General features: G+C 49.5%; 2 protein-coding genes across 3 annotated transcripts in view; one reads left to right on the forward strand and one right to left on the reverse strand.

Annotated features, from left to right (window-relative positions):
* The window catches only part of SLC25A46 (solute carrier family 25 member 46), a 49,275-nt gene extending 40,368 nt beyond the window's left edge, over positions 1 to 8,907 (reverse strand). The window contains exon 1 of the mRNA XM_044275946.1: positions 8,541 to 8,907. Within this exon, the coding sequence (XP_044131881.1) occupies positions 8,541 to 8,799 (259 nt within the window). The 5' untranslated portion in view covers positions 8,800 to 8,907. The remainder of the gene's footprint in view (positions 1 to 8,540) is intronic.
* A 218-nt stretch (positions 8,908 to 9,125) lies between these two features.
* TMEM232 (transmembrane protein 232) overlaps positions 9,126 to 15,237 on the forward strand; it is a 210,074-nt gene continuing 203,962 nt past the window's right edge. Inside the window, exon 1 of one of the 2 annotated variants that reach the window (XM_044291232.1) lies at positions 9,126 to 9,213. The gene's annotated coding sequence lies outside the window, so the exon portion shown is untranslated. The remainder of the gene's footprint in view (positions 9,214 to 15,237) is intronic. The other variant, XM_044291238.1, reaches the window with a different exon arrangement.

Raw genomic sequence — 15,237 nt, forward strand, 5'->3', positions numbered from 1 at the left:
AATGCACATATGACTATGAGCCCTTGGAACTCTCTATAGGAGTCAGAGCAGGAAGGTGGACAGGAGGACCATATTCTACAGCATTTGCATGAAATAGCAGCTGCAGAGAACAAAAGATCGTATTCCCCTGAATAGCACATGCAGACTCTAAGGCCTCTTTCACACGAGCGTGTCCGGATGCGTCCCGATGCATTGCGGCAAAGCCGTGTGAGTAGGTACGCAATTGCAGTCAATTGCATTACGTTTTTCAGTTTTTATCGGGCGGGTGCAATGTGTTTTGCACGCGCGTGATAAAAAAACCGACTGTTGTACAGAGACCCGAACTTCTTCACAGAAGTCCATGTTTGGGTTCAAGGTTGTGTAGATTGTATTACAGAATGCATAGTACAATAGCGCTGGAGGGGTTAAAAAAAATAAAATATATATTTTAACTCACCTTAATCCACTTGTTCGCGCAGCCGACATCTCTTCTGTCTTCTTTCTTCAGGACCTGGGTAAAGGACCTTTGATGACGTCACTACGCTCCATTGTGATGGATCATGTGATGAACGCAGTGACTTCACCACAGGTCCTTTACCCAGGCCCTGAAGAAAGAAGACAGAAGAGATGCCGGCTGCGCGAACAAGTGGATTAAGGCGAGTTAAAATATATAATTATTTTTTTTTTACCCCTCCAGCCCTATTTTACTATGCATTCTGTATTCAGAATGCTTTTATTTTCCCTTATAACCATGTTATAAGGGAAAATAATAATAATGATCAGGTCCCCATCCCGATCGTCACCTAGCAACCGTGCGTGAAAAATCGCACAGCATCCGCCCTTGCTTGCGATTTTCACGCAACCCCATTCATTTCTATGGGGCCTGCGTTACGTCAAAAACGCACAAAGAGGAGCATGCTGCGATTTTCACACAACGCACAAGTGATATGTGAAAAATCACCGCTCATGTGCACAGCCCCATAGAAATGTATGGGTCCAGATTCAGTGCGGGTGCAATGCGTTCAACCCGCGCGGAAAACTTGCCCGTGTGAAAGGGGCCCAAGTCAAAATGGTGTAAAAAATAAATAAATAACAAAGCACTCAAAATATCCCACATACAAAGCAAATAAAATGCACACAAAGGATCACTACAGCCAAATAACCTTCTGATGTGTCATCTAAGGCTCCTTTCACACCTGCGTTCAGGTGTCCGCTCGTGAGCTCAGTTTGAAGGGGCTCACAAGCGGCCCTGAACGCAGCCGTCTGGCCCTAATGCATTCTCAGTGGAGGCGGATCCACTGAGAATGCATCCGCCTGCCAGCGCTCAGCCTCCGCTCCGCTCAGTGAGCGGACACCTGAACGCTGCAAGCAGCGTTCGGGTGTCCGCTTGGCCGTGCGGATCCGTCCAGACTTATAATGGAAGTCAAAGGGGACGGATCCGCTTGAAGATGACACCATATGGCTCAATCTTCAAGCGGATCCGTCCCCCATTGACTTTCAATGTAAAGTCTGAACGGATCCGCTCAGGCTACTTTCACACTTAGACATTTTTCTAAGTTATAATGCAGACGGATCCGTTCTGAACGGATGCAAACGTCTGCATTATAGGAGTGGGTCCGTCTGATGAAACATCAGACGGACCCGCTCCGAACGCTAGTGTGAAAGTAGCCTAAGCTTCTGAGAAGACATTATTGGTAAAGTTTATCGCCTTAGACTGAGTCAAGAATCCAAGCACACTTTTATTGCCTCTTTGCTTAGAAAATTACATCATCATTTATCATTTTAGTTGTGCTAAAAGGGATGTCCCATGACAACAACTTATTCCTGAGGATCTTCGATAGGGGATAAGTTGTCCTAGTAAGATAACCCAAACAAGGGATTAATGCATACAACACCCACTGTCATGTTTGGTGTCTTTTTATGATGCACATAGAGAGGTCCTGCTCCAAGTGCGCCATTGGCTAGCTCTGAATGCGAGTGTTGGTCAGCATTATGGGTATAATAGTCATACCATGAGTCAGCTAGCCATGACATTTCCATAGAAAACTATTGATTAAAACAACAGATCTTGAATGATCCACCAAATGATAACCTAAAGAAACCTGCCTGATAGCAATGCCAGTAAGGCCTCATGCACACAGCCGTTCCGTGCATTGGGAACCGCATTGCGGTCCCCAATGCACAGGCAACATTCATCCAGCGGGCTGGACTCCGTGGTCTGACCGCACCGCAAAAAAAAAAAAAAAAAAATATGACATGTGCAGAACAATAGAAAGAAACACACCATGGAAGAACTCTGTAGTGCTTCCGGTGTTCCGTTCCGAGACAACATTTCGCATCTCCAGAATTGCGGACCCATTCAAGTGAATAGGTCCGCATCTGTGATGCGGAGTGCACACGGCAGGTGGCCGTGGATTGCCGACCTGCCGTTTGCGGGCCGCAATACGGCCACGGCTGCCCAACAGCCGTGTGCATGAGGTCTAAATGAGACAGTTTCTCTGGATGAGGGGAGGGGGGCAAAGACTAATGAGCCATGCTAATTTCAAGGAAAACCTTTCACTAGACATGTTCGGAGGGATCTCTTGTAGTTGTCACCCAGTATGTCCATTAGACTCCATAAAAAGAAGATTGGGAATCACTTGCACTTATGACTCTGTTCCAGAGGCAGGGGGAATGGGAGGACCACAGGCTTCTCCATACACTGAACCTTCTGACCATTTGTTTATGGAAGAGAGACATATAGTATAATAGCTTGGAGACACTTTTATTGTTCATTTGCTTCCTAAATGCAGAATTAAGCAACCTACTAAGTAGGCTTCATAAAATTTCATTTTAGACGGTGTATGAATTCCTTCACCCAGCTGCAGAATACGACAAAAGTCCACCAGTGCTCTGCACCTATTTCGGAGGACTCTCTTTGCTCTCCCCCTCCCTTCTCTCTGTGTTAGAGATAACAGCAGAGAAAAGTGAGAATTCTGCAGACAGCACACAGCAGTGTGAATGAGGCCTAAAGTGCGGACCACCGGAAGCAGTTAAAAAGACACTGGTGTAGAGGAAAACTGGCTTAGTTGCCCAAAGCCACCAATCAGATTCCACTTTTTATTTTTCAGAGCTCCTTTGCAAAATGAAAGGTGGAATCTGATAGGTTGCTAAGGGCAACTAAGACATTTTTTGCTTTAGGTACACTTGCGGCAGAGGATTCCGGCAGGCCGTTACTGCCTTCCGGATCCATCAAAACGCATGCAAACTGATGGCATTTGTCAGACGGATCAGGATCCTGATCCGTATGACAAATGCATTGAAATACTGGATCTGTCTCTCCGGTGTCATCCGGAAAAACGGATCCGGCATTTATATTTTTGGCGGTCTGAGCATGCGCAGACTGCAAAGCCAAATCCGTTTTGCCGGAACACTCGGGGCCAGATCCAGCATTAATGCATGTCAATAGAAAAAAAAAATGCCGGATCCGTCCGGCAAGTGTTTCGGAATTATGGACGGAGACAAAACCGCAGCATGCTGCGTTATTATCTCCGTCCTGAAATGGCAAAAAGACATCGTGAACGGATTGCCCTCCATTCAGAATGCATTAGGATAAAACTGATCAGTTCTTTTTCCAGAATTGAGCCCCTAGGACGGAACTCAGCGCCGGAAAATAAAAACGCTAATGTGAAAGTACTCTTACACCAGTTTGATAAGCATTTCTGATAAGGACTTAGACTGAAACTGTGCGTATTGTGCGACGTGCACGTCATACGCTGAGAGTTGTGGGTAACTGGGCAGTCACTAAAAAGTAGTGGCATGTCAGCCATGAGGACCCATGGGGGTGAAGAACAGAATTATAAGAAGTGGCTGATGAAACCCGTGTGAAATGTCTAGGTGGCAGAGTCACCTCCTAGCGATCGCCAGCCGGGTGAAAGCCGACTCTGGGCACTACACACTATGGCGGACCTATTACAGTATTGCCCGGTCCCTGGTCCAAGTCAATGACTGCTCAGTAATGTCACTGTTGTGATTGTAGTTGCGGGTGTGTGTCATCCCACAAGAGGTCTCATTCCTCGGGGGTGACACACTACTACAACTATTCCAGGGCATTGGCAACACATTAATACCACTTTCCTGCCAAGTTTTGCTTGAGGATAGATGAAAGTAAAAAATACCAATAAAACCTTTTTATTAGATCCGACTTCTAAAAGGTCAACACAGATAACTCTCGGGTGCTGAATAAGACCACAGCGGGACCTTTGACCACAGCAACAAGATGTCTTATGCTCCACACAATAAACTCCTGAACATTTGGAATCATTCCACCCAACAACATCTGGCATGAAATCCACTGAGGCAAAGTCTCTCGCCAACTGTTACGGCAACCTTAAAGGGCAACTCTCATATTGTTTTCTTTATGTAATTGGATTGGTATGACTAAGTTTACCTTAGTTCCCTTAGTCATACTTTAGAGATGCTTTGAAAATTAATTTTAGGCTGAGCAGTGCGAGTGGATTACGGATGACACATGGAGTGTAAAAACAGACACACGGATGAAACACTGATGCTTTAAGAAAAAAAACGGGTCGCGTGCAGCAGTTATGCACATCTGGCATTCCTTTGAGCCATTTCCATCAGAGATGAGCTTTTTTAGACGGAAAAAAGTCCTGCATCCAAATGTGCAGAACTGATGCACAGGATCCGTTTTTTTCTGATCTTCTGACGGACCAGAAAAACAGAAAAGTAACAGTGGTGTAAGGCTACTTTCACACTAGCGTTTTTGCGGATCCATCGTGGATCTGCAGAAACGCTTCTGTTACAATAATACAACCGCCTGCATCTGTCATGAATGGATCTGGTTGCATTATGTCTTCTATAGCCATGACGGATCCGTCTTGTACACTATTGAAAGTCAATGGGGGACGGATCCTTTCTGCCAGAGAAAACAGATCCGTCCCCATTGACTTACATTGTGTGCCAGGACGGATCCGTTTTGCTCCACTTCATCAGGCTGATGCATTCTGAGCGGATCCTTTTCCATTCAGAATGCATTAGGGCAAAACTGATCCGTTTTGGACCGCTTGCGAGAGCCCATGACGGATCCCACAAACGGAAAGCCAAAACGCCAGTGTGAAAGTAGCCTAATCTTCCCCTTGCATTGGTCTTGCCTCTGACGCATTACGTTTCATGGCCGATTAAAACCCTGCAAATGTTTGTGGAAGCGTACACACTCACACGCCGATTCACAAGAGCATTTCTGTCAATCAATTCATATACACAAGACTATAAAAATTCTGCATGAGTGGCTGAAAATCCCATACACATGCACGATAGCGTGCCCGCTGCGGAACGTACACCAGGCATGTTCACCACATCAGCCGCGTGTCATCCCAATCACAGGGACATAGCAGCGCCCCCACTACCGCACATTAGTCAATGTGTTTTCCCTACACTGGTGGGAATGTATCAATGGCTGTATGCCAGTTTTCTGGTGCATCCTTCATCCAGCGCAGATCACATTAATACGGGCATATGAAGCTTGAGTCTTAAAGGGAACCTGTCATCGCCTTTATGCTGCCCATACTAACGGCAGTATAAAGTAGGGACAGGCGAGTTGATTTCAGCCGTCTGTCATTTAAAAGTTAAAAGTAAGTGGTTGCCGAGAACCAACATCACAATCATTGCAGACTGGGCCTAGGAAGAGTCACGGCCTCCTGAGAAGAGTCCTGGTTATTCATGACTTCCTGCTCTCCTGCCCACCCGCTGATGACTAAGGCTTCTACCTAGTTTTCTCCCTTTCTCTCCAGGAGAGAACTGCCAATCATCAGCAGATAGATGAGAGAGCAGGAGATTATGGATAACCAGGACTCTTCTCAGGTAGATGTGACTCTTCTCAAGGCCTGGGCTGCAATGATTATGATGCTGGTTCTCGGCAACCACTTACTTTTAGCTCATGATTGACACATCGCTGAAATCAGCATTTCTGTCACTATTTTATGCTGCCCTCAGTGACGTCAGCATAACGTTGATGACAGGTTCCCTTTGAAGGGGTTGTCTGACTTCAACAAGTGACATTCATCATGTAGAGAAAGTTAAAACAAAGCATTTACCAATATATTGTTATTATCCATATTGCTTCCTATGCTGGCTAGCCTCCTTCTTCCATCACATTATACATGTCTTGTTTCCATGGTTACGACCATCATGTGGTCATTACTGAATGAGCCCTAATGGTATGTTCACATAGAGGTTTTGTTGCAGAGGCGACATCTGACTGCAGAAACGCATACACATGGTAAAGAAGGGACTTCCTTCAAATTTTCATTTTCTATAAGGGCTTGTTCACACGAACGTGCCGTGTTTTGCGGTCCACAAATTGCGGATCCGCAACACACAGATGCCGCCCGTGTGCCTTCCGCAATTTGCAGAACAGAATGGATGGCCCATTATAGAAATGCCTATTCTTGTCCACAAAACGGACAGGAATAGGACATGCTCTATAACTTTTGCGGGGCCATAGAATGGAGCAACTGATGCGGACAGCACATGCAGTGCTGTCTGCATCTTTTGCAGCCCCATTAAAGCGAATGGGTCCGCACCCGAGCCGCAAAAAATGCGGCTCGGATGCAGAACAAAACCACGGTCATGTGAATGATCCCTAACTGTGGTCACTTTTACGCTACACCTGGGAATATCGCAAAGGAGGGGTCTGGAGGTAGCACTCACACCCTAGTGCCTGAGGGCTTCATGATGGGTTGGGCCCTGTCACAAATTTTGCATTGGAGCTTCTGGTTGAGGTTAGGGCTACACTGTGACATGTGTCATGAGACTCTGGTGACAAGCACAGATCTACAGAGGCCGACTTTCATACAGTGGTGACAGATGCCCTTTGAATTAACTATTCTGGTTACGCTGTTCCTCTGTTATACCTCCTAGAAATGTATGAATAAATTAGGGGGGGGGGGGGGTGTACTGTCAGTGCAAGAGTGTGTAGGGACATGCAAACCTGACAAATGGGAATGGTAACACCCAGTTGTCCAGGAACAACAGAGTTCGAAAAATCATTATTTCAACTATTTCCTACAACAGACATGAGAGGTCCCCCTTAGAGGGGTTTTCCAGGATTAATCCTAGGGCATCTGTCAGCAGATTTGTACCTATGACACTGGCTGACCTGTTACATGTGCACTTGGCAGCTGAAGACATCTGTGTTGGTGCAAGGTTCATAGTCTCTAGGTGGCCTAGAGTGATGATGTTTACGGCTGCCTGGTCCTGTCAATCAAAGTGCAGGGGGCACAGTAGCTGCAGAGAGAGCGGAGCCTCTAGGAGTATTGACAACGCCCCTGTTGCTCCTAGAGGCTCATTTGCATATATTAAAATCTGTTTGCTCAGCAATGTGGGCACATGTGAACGTGGGACCGACACAGATGTCTTCAGCTGCCAAGTGCACATGTAACCGGTCAGCCAGTGTCATAGGTACAAATCTACTGACAGATGTCCTTTAACTATTAAAGGGGTGGTCCTCATACCCTTATTTTCACCCAGGCAGCCCCCCTGAGGCTAGCATCAGAGCATCTTATGCTCCGATGCTCTCCTTTGCCCTGCGCTAAATCGCGCAGGGCAAAGGCAATTTTTGGAGATAAGGCGACGTACCGGGGCTCTCCATGGGGCTGCCAGGAAGCCCAGTGACGTCACCGGCACTGATGGGCTAGGGCAGCGCTAAAGCGCGTCCATCAGAGCTGGTGACGTCACAGATAACACTGCCGGGCGGTAGATTCCGCCCGGCAGTGTGTTATTGAAAACAAAAGAGATGAGCTACTCCGATGCTAGCCTCAGGGGGGCTGCCCGGGTGAAAATAAGGGTATGTCCGGGTTCAGAAAACCCCTTTAACTGAAGGCCCCAGGCCTGCATCGCCTACAGAAATGATCATACTCACCTGCACCCCGCCTCTCCGGTCCTGCTGGCTGGGTACGATTACGGTCTCATGCGTCGCTGCAGCCAATGGTTTACTTGGGGTACTTTCACACTAGCGGTTTTCTTTTCCGGCATTGAGTTCCGTCCTAGGGGCTCAATACCGGAAAAGAACTGATCAGTTTTATCCCCACGCATTCTGAATGGAGAGCAATCCGTCCAGGATGCTTCAGGTCAGTCTTTTTTACTTTTCAGGACGGAGATAAAAGCGCAGCATGCTACGGTTTTATCTCTGTCCAAAAAACTGCTTTTTACCCTGTCCTTGCTGCCGTAAGATTTGGTTCATTTATGACAAGGGATAAGACTCCTGATAAATTAGGGGACCCTAAGGCGGTCCGAGCAGCAGGAGAGAACATGCCACCCGTTTCCAGGAATAAGTGTTAGTAGATTTGGAAAAAGGAACTCGTTTTTCCCCCTAATAAATGACCCCCAATGCGCAGGGGCACCGGTGACCATGCCCATAGGACTGGAGGATGGAGGACCAGAAGGCCAGGCATGTAGGGTACAAGGCAGGGCCCGGCCTATGGGGGGCGCTGTGCCCTCTCACATACATTCTTAGATGTTGGACACTGTGCAGACACGACGGATGATGGGCATGCGGCTCTCACCCCCGCTCTCCTCCCCCAGGCCGGGGGGCGCCTGGTTTCCATCTCCTCCATACTGTGGCGTCTTCTCTCCCCAGTGCAGGTTACGGCTCCCCGGGATGTCGGGCGGGGTGGTCACCCAGTGTTGTGACAGATCCCCGGAAGAGCTGAATGACCTTGCCGGGAAGCTGTGCTGGTAAGGCGGGGGGGCCTCGTCTCCGCGGCCCCAGGCCGATCCCCTATATCCCAGGCCATCGAAACCCTCGGGCCGACGGGGCTGCATGATCCCTCACTTCTACACAAGCAGCCCGGGTGACTGGACGGCGTGACGTCACGAAGACAAGCGCTCAGCCTCCCCAGAACTAAGCAGGAAGAAGGCGGCCCGGGTAACGATGACGTCACGCGACAGCAAGGCATGGCGGGACTTGTAGTGCGCTCCTCAGCCAATAGTCTCCGCTCGCTGGAGTAGGACTTTTGCACTTTGACAGATAGGCGTGACACACGCACACGTGGGGGTGTGTACAGAGCCCTGGCCTTGGATTGGGTGGGCTGGGAAGGGGCGGGACAGTTGCTAAACAGGAAAAAGTTCATGCGTCCTTAGATACGAGACAGAAGCGGCGCACGCGGTGAGTGGTGGAGGGCGCAATGTTAGCCCTGTGACGTCATAGGCTGTGCGGTGGTGACCTCACACGACACGGTCAGTATCTGTGTAAACTGTAAAATGCAGCAATGATGTCATCCTGGGATATGACATATAAAGTGGGATACCGAAGAAGGTCCAGCCAAGCACAGCAGTGGCGTCTCTAGCTTTCAAAATTTGGGGGGGCACACTGGGGGCCAGGATAAAAGTAGGGGGGGCAGCTATAACAACGATACATTTACACAAGTACGCTTCGAAATGCTGCAATACTTTACCCAATACCTAAAACCGCAACAGGGAAGAAAAGTCCAGCTGTCTGTGGATGACACTTTTATAGAGAGGGGGATCTGTGGATGACACTTTTATAGAGAGGGGGATCTGTGGATGACACTGCTATGGGGGGGATCTGTGGATGACACTGCTAGGGGGGGGGGATCTGTGGATGACACTGCTAGGGGGGGGGGGATCTGTGGATGCCACATACAGTGTATAGCATCTTATGCTATATGTGTCATCCACAGATCCCCCCCCATGACAGTGTCATCCCCATTTCCCCCTCCATAACAGTGTCATCCACAGATCCCCCTCCCCGCCTCTCACAGGAGTGTACATTTGACATTTCTAAACCGTAATCCATATCCTGCAGTAACTTTAACTTTAAATCAGGATTCAGCAGCCGCTCATCTCTACTAGTACCTAAACCTTACACCACTCGGCTAGCTTCGGTAACAGGGCCAGGCTACAGCCTACAGGTACTGCCTGTTAGTTGTTATCGAGCAAGCGCTGATTTCTGCAGGTCAGAGGATACGGATTACAGTTTAGAAGAAATGTACACTCCTGTGAGCGGTCCAGACCAGTGGCGGATCCAGAGCCTGGTCTCGGGAGGGGCACTTCCAGATTATTTTCTGTCCGCCGCCACAGAACAAGGGTGCTTATAGAACAGACTCCACAGTGTAGCGGTATACTGTATACTGTGGGGCACAGTGTAGAGGTATACTGTATATCGTGGGGCACAGTGTAGAGGTATACGGTATACTGTGTGGCACAGTGTAGAGGTATACTGTGTGGCACAGTGTAGAGGTATACTGTGTGGCACAGTGTAGAGGTATACTGTGTGGCACAGTGTAGAGGTATACTGTATATTGTGTGGCACAGTGCAGAGGTATACTGTATATCGTGTGGCACAGTGTAGAGGTATACTGTATATTGTGGGGCACAGTGTAGAGGTATACTGTATATTGTGGGGCACAGTGTAGCGGTATACTGTATATTGTGGGGCACAGTGTAGGCTATATGTCTATAACATAAACATATTTCACATGAACACTTACAGTTACTTGGCTTGGCCCTTGGGGATCTCGGACGCCACTTCCACACTTTGGCCGGGGGCTCGGCGGAGCTGATGTTGTGTTTTATCCTAATGAGAAAGATTTCATAATAAGGATTTGGAGAAGGGGCAGAGGGATAGCGGAGCAGGGAGAGGCTGGTGCTGCTACTAGGGGGTCATACCATGGGGGAGTAATAAAGCCCACCATAATCCCCCCCCGTAGAAATAATTCTCCTTATAATGTGACAATGCAAAAAATACCCCCTTATGCCCCCAGTTGAGCTAATGTCCCCCAAAATGTGCCAGTATAAAATACCCCTATATAGTGCCCCCAGTAAATGCCCCCATAGTGCTCCTCTCCCCCTACCTCCTAGTGCCCCCCATAATGTACCAGTATAAAATGCCCCAGTAGATGCCCTCAGTGCCAGTAATAAGCCCCCCATTACGTGCCAGTAATAAGCCCCCATTACGTGCCAGTAAAAAGCCCCCCATCATGTGCCAGTAATAAGCCCCCCCATCATGTGCCAGTAATAAGCCCCCCCATCATGTGCCAGTAATAAGCCCCCCATCATGTGCCAGTAATAAGCCCCCCCATCATGTGCCAGTAATAAGCCCCCCATTACGTGCCAGTAATAAGCCCCCCATTACGTGCCAGTAATCATGTGCCATTATTAAGTCCCCCATCATGTGCCATTATTAAGTCCCCCCCATCATGTGCCATTATTAAGTCCCCCCCCATCATGTGCCATTATTAAGTCCCCCCCATCATGTGCCATTATTAAGTCCCCCCATTATGTGCCATTATTAAGTTCCCCCCCCCGTCATGTGCCATTATTAAGTCCCCCCCATCATGTGCCATTATTAAGTCCCCCCCATCATGTGCCATTATTAAGTCCCCCCCATCATGTGCCATTATTGAGTCCCCCCATCATGTGCTATTATTAAGTCCCGCCCCCCATCATGTGCCATTATTAAGTCCCCCCATCATGTGCCATTATTAAGTCCCCCCATCATGTGCCATTATTAAGTCCCCCCCATCATGTGCCATTATTAAGTCCCCCCCATCATGTGCCATTATTAAGTCCCCCCCATCATGTGCCATTATTATGTCCCCCCCATCATGTGCCATTATTAAGTCCCCCCCCATCATGTGCCATTATTATGTCCCCCCCATCATGTGCCATTATTAAGTCCCCCCCATCATGTGCCATTATTAAGTCCCCCCCATCATGTGCCATTATTAAGTCCCCCCCATCATGTGCCATTATTAAGTCCCCCCCATCATGTGCCATTATTAAGTCCCCCCCATCATGTGCCATTATTAAGTCCCCCCCATCATGTGCCATTATTAAGTCCCCCCCATCATGTGCCATTATTAAGTCCCCCCCATCATGTGCCATTATTAAGTCCCCCCCCATCATGTGTCATTATTAAGTCCCCCCCGTCATGTGCCATTATTAAGTCCCCCCCATCATGTGCCATTATTAAGTCCCCCCCCATCATGTGTCATTATTAAGTCCCCCCCGTCATGTGCCATTATTAATTCCCCCCTGTCATGTGCCATTATTAAGTCCCGTCCCCCCTTCAGTATCACTATTGTAAAAAATAAATAAAAAAAAGAACACATACTTACCTCAGTGTCAGCGATGCGATGCAGGCCTCTTCTGGCCTGTGTCCCACGCTGTATGGCTCAGGCAGCGCGATGACGTCATCGCGCCGCCTGCGCCGGCCTCTGATAGGCTGCCGGCCTAGTGCCTGCAGCCTATCAGAGCAAGGGGAAGGGACACGCCTCTCCCTCCCCTGCACCGCCGCTGGCACAGGCAGTAGTAAGGAGATGAGCGCAATGGAAGCGCTCATCTCCCTGTGTCTGGCAGCGGCTCACTTTGGGGGGGGGGGGGCGCATTTTAGTTGGGGGGGCACATGGTGGATGTAGGGGGGGCTGTGGCCCCCTCTGGCCCCCCCCTGGCGACGCCACTGAAGCACAGCCCTGCCAGATACCTATGTCATATGTGCCACATAGCAGTCTGTGGAGAAGAGAAACAATAGGGGGCGCTCCCTAGTGTGATGCCATTATGGCTGCATGGTTGGGTCCTTGTAATGGTGAACACCGTGATGTGCAAAACCAGGGACAGCCCTAGTGTAGAGCGAAGTTCCTCAGATAGCCTGAGGAAGGCGGAAGACCGCCACTGAAACGCGTCTTGTCTGGCCTGAGGAAGGCGGCAGACCGCCACTGAAACGCGTCTTGTCTGGCCTGAGGAAGGCGACAGACCTCCACTGAAACGCGTCTTGTCTGGCCTGAGAAAGGCGGCAGACCGCCACTGAAACGCGTTTTGTCTGGCCGGAGGAAGGCGGCAGACCGCTACTGAAACGCGTCTTGTCTGGCCTGAGGAAGGCGGCAGACTGCCACTGAAACACGTCTTGTCTGGCCTGAGGAAGGAGGCAGACCGCCACTGAAACGCGTCTTGTCTGGCCGGAGGAAGGCAGCAGACCGCCACTGAAACGCGTCTTGTCTGGCCTGAGGAAGGCGACAGACCTCCACTGAAACGCGTCTTGTCTGGCCTGAGGATGGCGACAGACCTCCACTGAAACGCGTCTTGTCTGGCCTGAGGAAGGCGGCAGACCGCCACTGAAACGCATCTTGTCTGGCCTGAAGAGGGCGGCAGACCGCCACTGAAACGCGTCTTGTCTGGCCTGAAGAGGGCGGCAGACCGCCACTGAAACGCGTCTTGTCTGGCCTGAGGAAGGTGGCAGACCGCCACTGAAACGCGTCTTGTCTGGCCTGAGGAAGGAGGCAGATCGCGCACTGAAACGCGTCTTGTCTGGCCTTAAGAAGGCGGTGGGCGGACCACTGCTGTTCTTTTTATTATTGTAATAAATCACACTTTTAGAAGTTTCCAGTGCAGCGCGCTGTTCTTTCAGGCTCTCACTCTGGCCTAGCCGTGCTGTACGCTACCTGTTCCTCCTGACATACAGTGCTGTAAACAGTGATTGACCCCCACATCCACATACATGGGTGACAGGCCTCCCAAGTGTCGCTCGTCTGGGGGGGCAGTCCCTCTTTTTGACCCAAGTCTCCCTGTCCCTCTGCGCACCTCTGGTTCCTGCCTGTATATTAGACCTCAGCTTTTATATGTTTTCATTATTTGGTTCAATTTAGACCTTTAAATGTAATCAGGTGATTTTTGTGCTAATAGTAAAGAGTGTTCCAGCGCAAGAAAAAACTGTGTGTGCGCTGTAATAAAGATAACAGAACTTACATATACTCATCCTACTGATCCCGCTTCTGACAGCGCCAGGTCCCTGTGCAGCGAGCCCCCGAAGAAGCCGGTGCAGAGGACGGGAGTGGTAGTGGGCCTGATGAAGTGTTGTGTCACGGTGTACTCCCTCAGGCTGTTGCTCCCTGGGGATCGGTGCAGTGGAAATTATATGTACTTTTCCACATTTATTGTAACGCACCCATGGGCGTCATCCGTGCTCGGTTGGTGGAGGGGAATGTAAGAGCTGCTGTGTGCTTCAGAGTGGAAATTATAGTACTGAAGGAGGAGGCCAGAGTTTCATGTAACAAGTCTTTACTAAGTGCAAAGCAGAACTTGAAAATACCTACAGTAGCAGCAGGCTTTAGTGCAATTCCTCTGTGGCACCAGCTGAGGGAGTATGGTGGCAGGTTGGGTGGCTGCGGTTCTGCATTTAGATTATGCTAGCCTAGTGGTTGTTTGGTGGTGGGTGGCTTGGCTGTAGTCCCTCACCTTGCAGCAGTGTCTTTAGAGCTGTATCTTGCCAATAACTCAGCTGTCTGGAGTCTCAAGTCTTCACTTAGCTGTCATCCTGGCAGGAGAGGGATATCTAGATCCTGAACTTCGATATGGTTCTTGGGAGTGGGTGCTCTACGAGCTACTTCCCAACCCCCTCACTATCAGTATAGGACCTCTCTTGTCCCCTCTCCTCCTAGCAGGCTCTCTCTCTGTACTGTAGAGTGCCCCTTCCTCATAGGAAGTCAGACCAGCCCTCTCCTACCAAGAGGGTAAGAATAGGGTGGGTAACTCTGTTACAGCCAGGCATTACCTTCCATGCTGGATAAAATAACATGGTACATGCAAAATACATAACATTACATATACAAATGTAGCAATTCAAGAACACAATAGTAGTACCCCTCAGGTCTGGGGGTACTACACCCCACCTCCTTCTGTACCCTACATACTGCTGCTGTCGGAATGGTGCTCCCGATTAGTGATGGCCAGTTCGCAGTGTTCGCTGACGAACACACGCGATCTGCCATCTTTATTCCCAAGCCCGGCATTGCAGAGGTAAGTCCTTACCTGTGCCGCGAGCCGCTCTGAAACACATGCGGTCACTGGGAGCAGGCAGTTCCAAGAACAGCCCGATGAAGGCTGTTCTCGGAACTGCCTGCTCCCAGTGACCGCATGTGTTTCGGAGCGGCTCGCTGCGCAGGCACAGGTAAGGACTTACCTCTGCATCGCCGGGCTTGGGAATAAAGTTGGCAGATCACATGTGTTCGTCGGCGAACAGTGCGAACTGGCCATCACTACTCCCGATATGCATGGTGCACCATTCTTTCCTTTAACATACACCAAAATCTGTCTGGGCAGCAATGTGTCTATGCAAACAGATAGGGAGGCCGATGGCAGATTCCCTTGAAAGGGGTCGTCTAGCATTTTGCTGCTGATAGCCTGCACTCAGGATAGCCATCAATATCTGACCCATGGGGGTCCAACACCCCCACCAATCAGCTC

This window comes from Bufo gargarizans, chromosome 1, assembly GCF_014858855.1.
Source record: "Bufo gargarizans isolate SCDJY-AF-19 chromosome 1, ASM1485885v1, whole genome shotgun sequence".
Taxonomy (NCBI): Eukaryota; Metazoa; Chordata; class Amphibia; order Anura; family Bufonidae; genus Bufo; species Bufo gargarizans.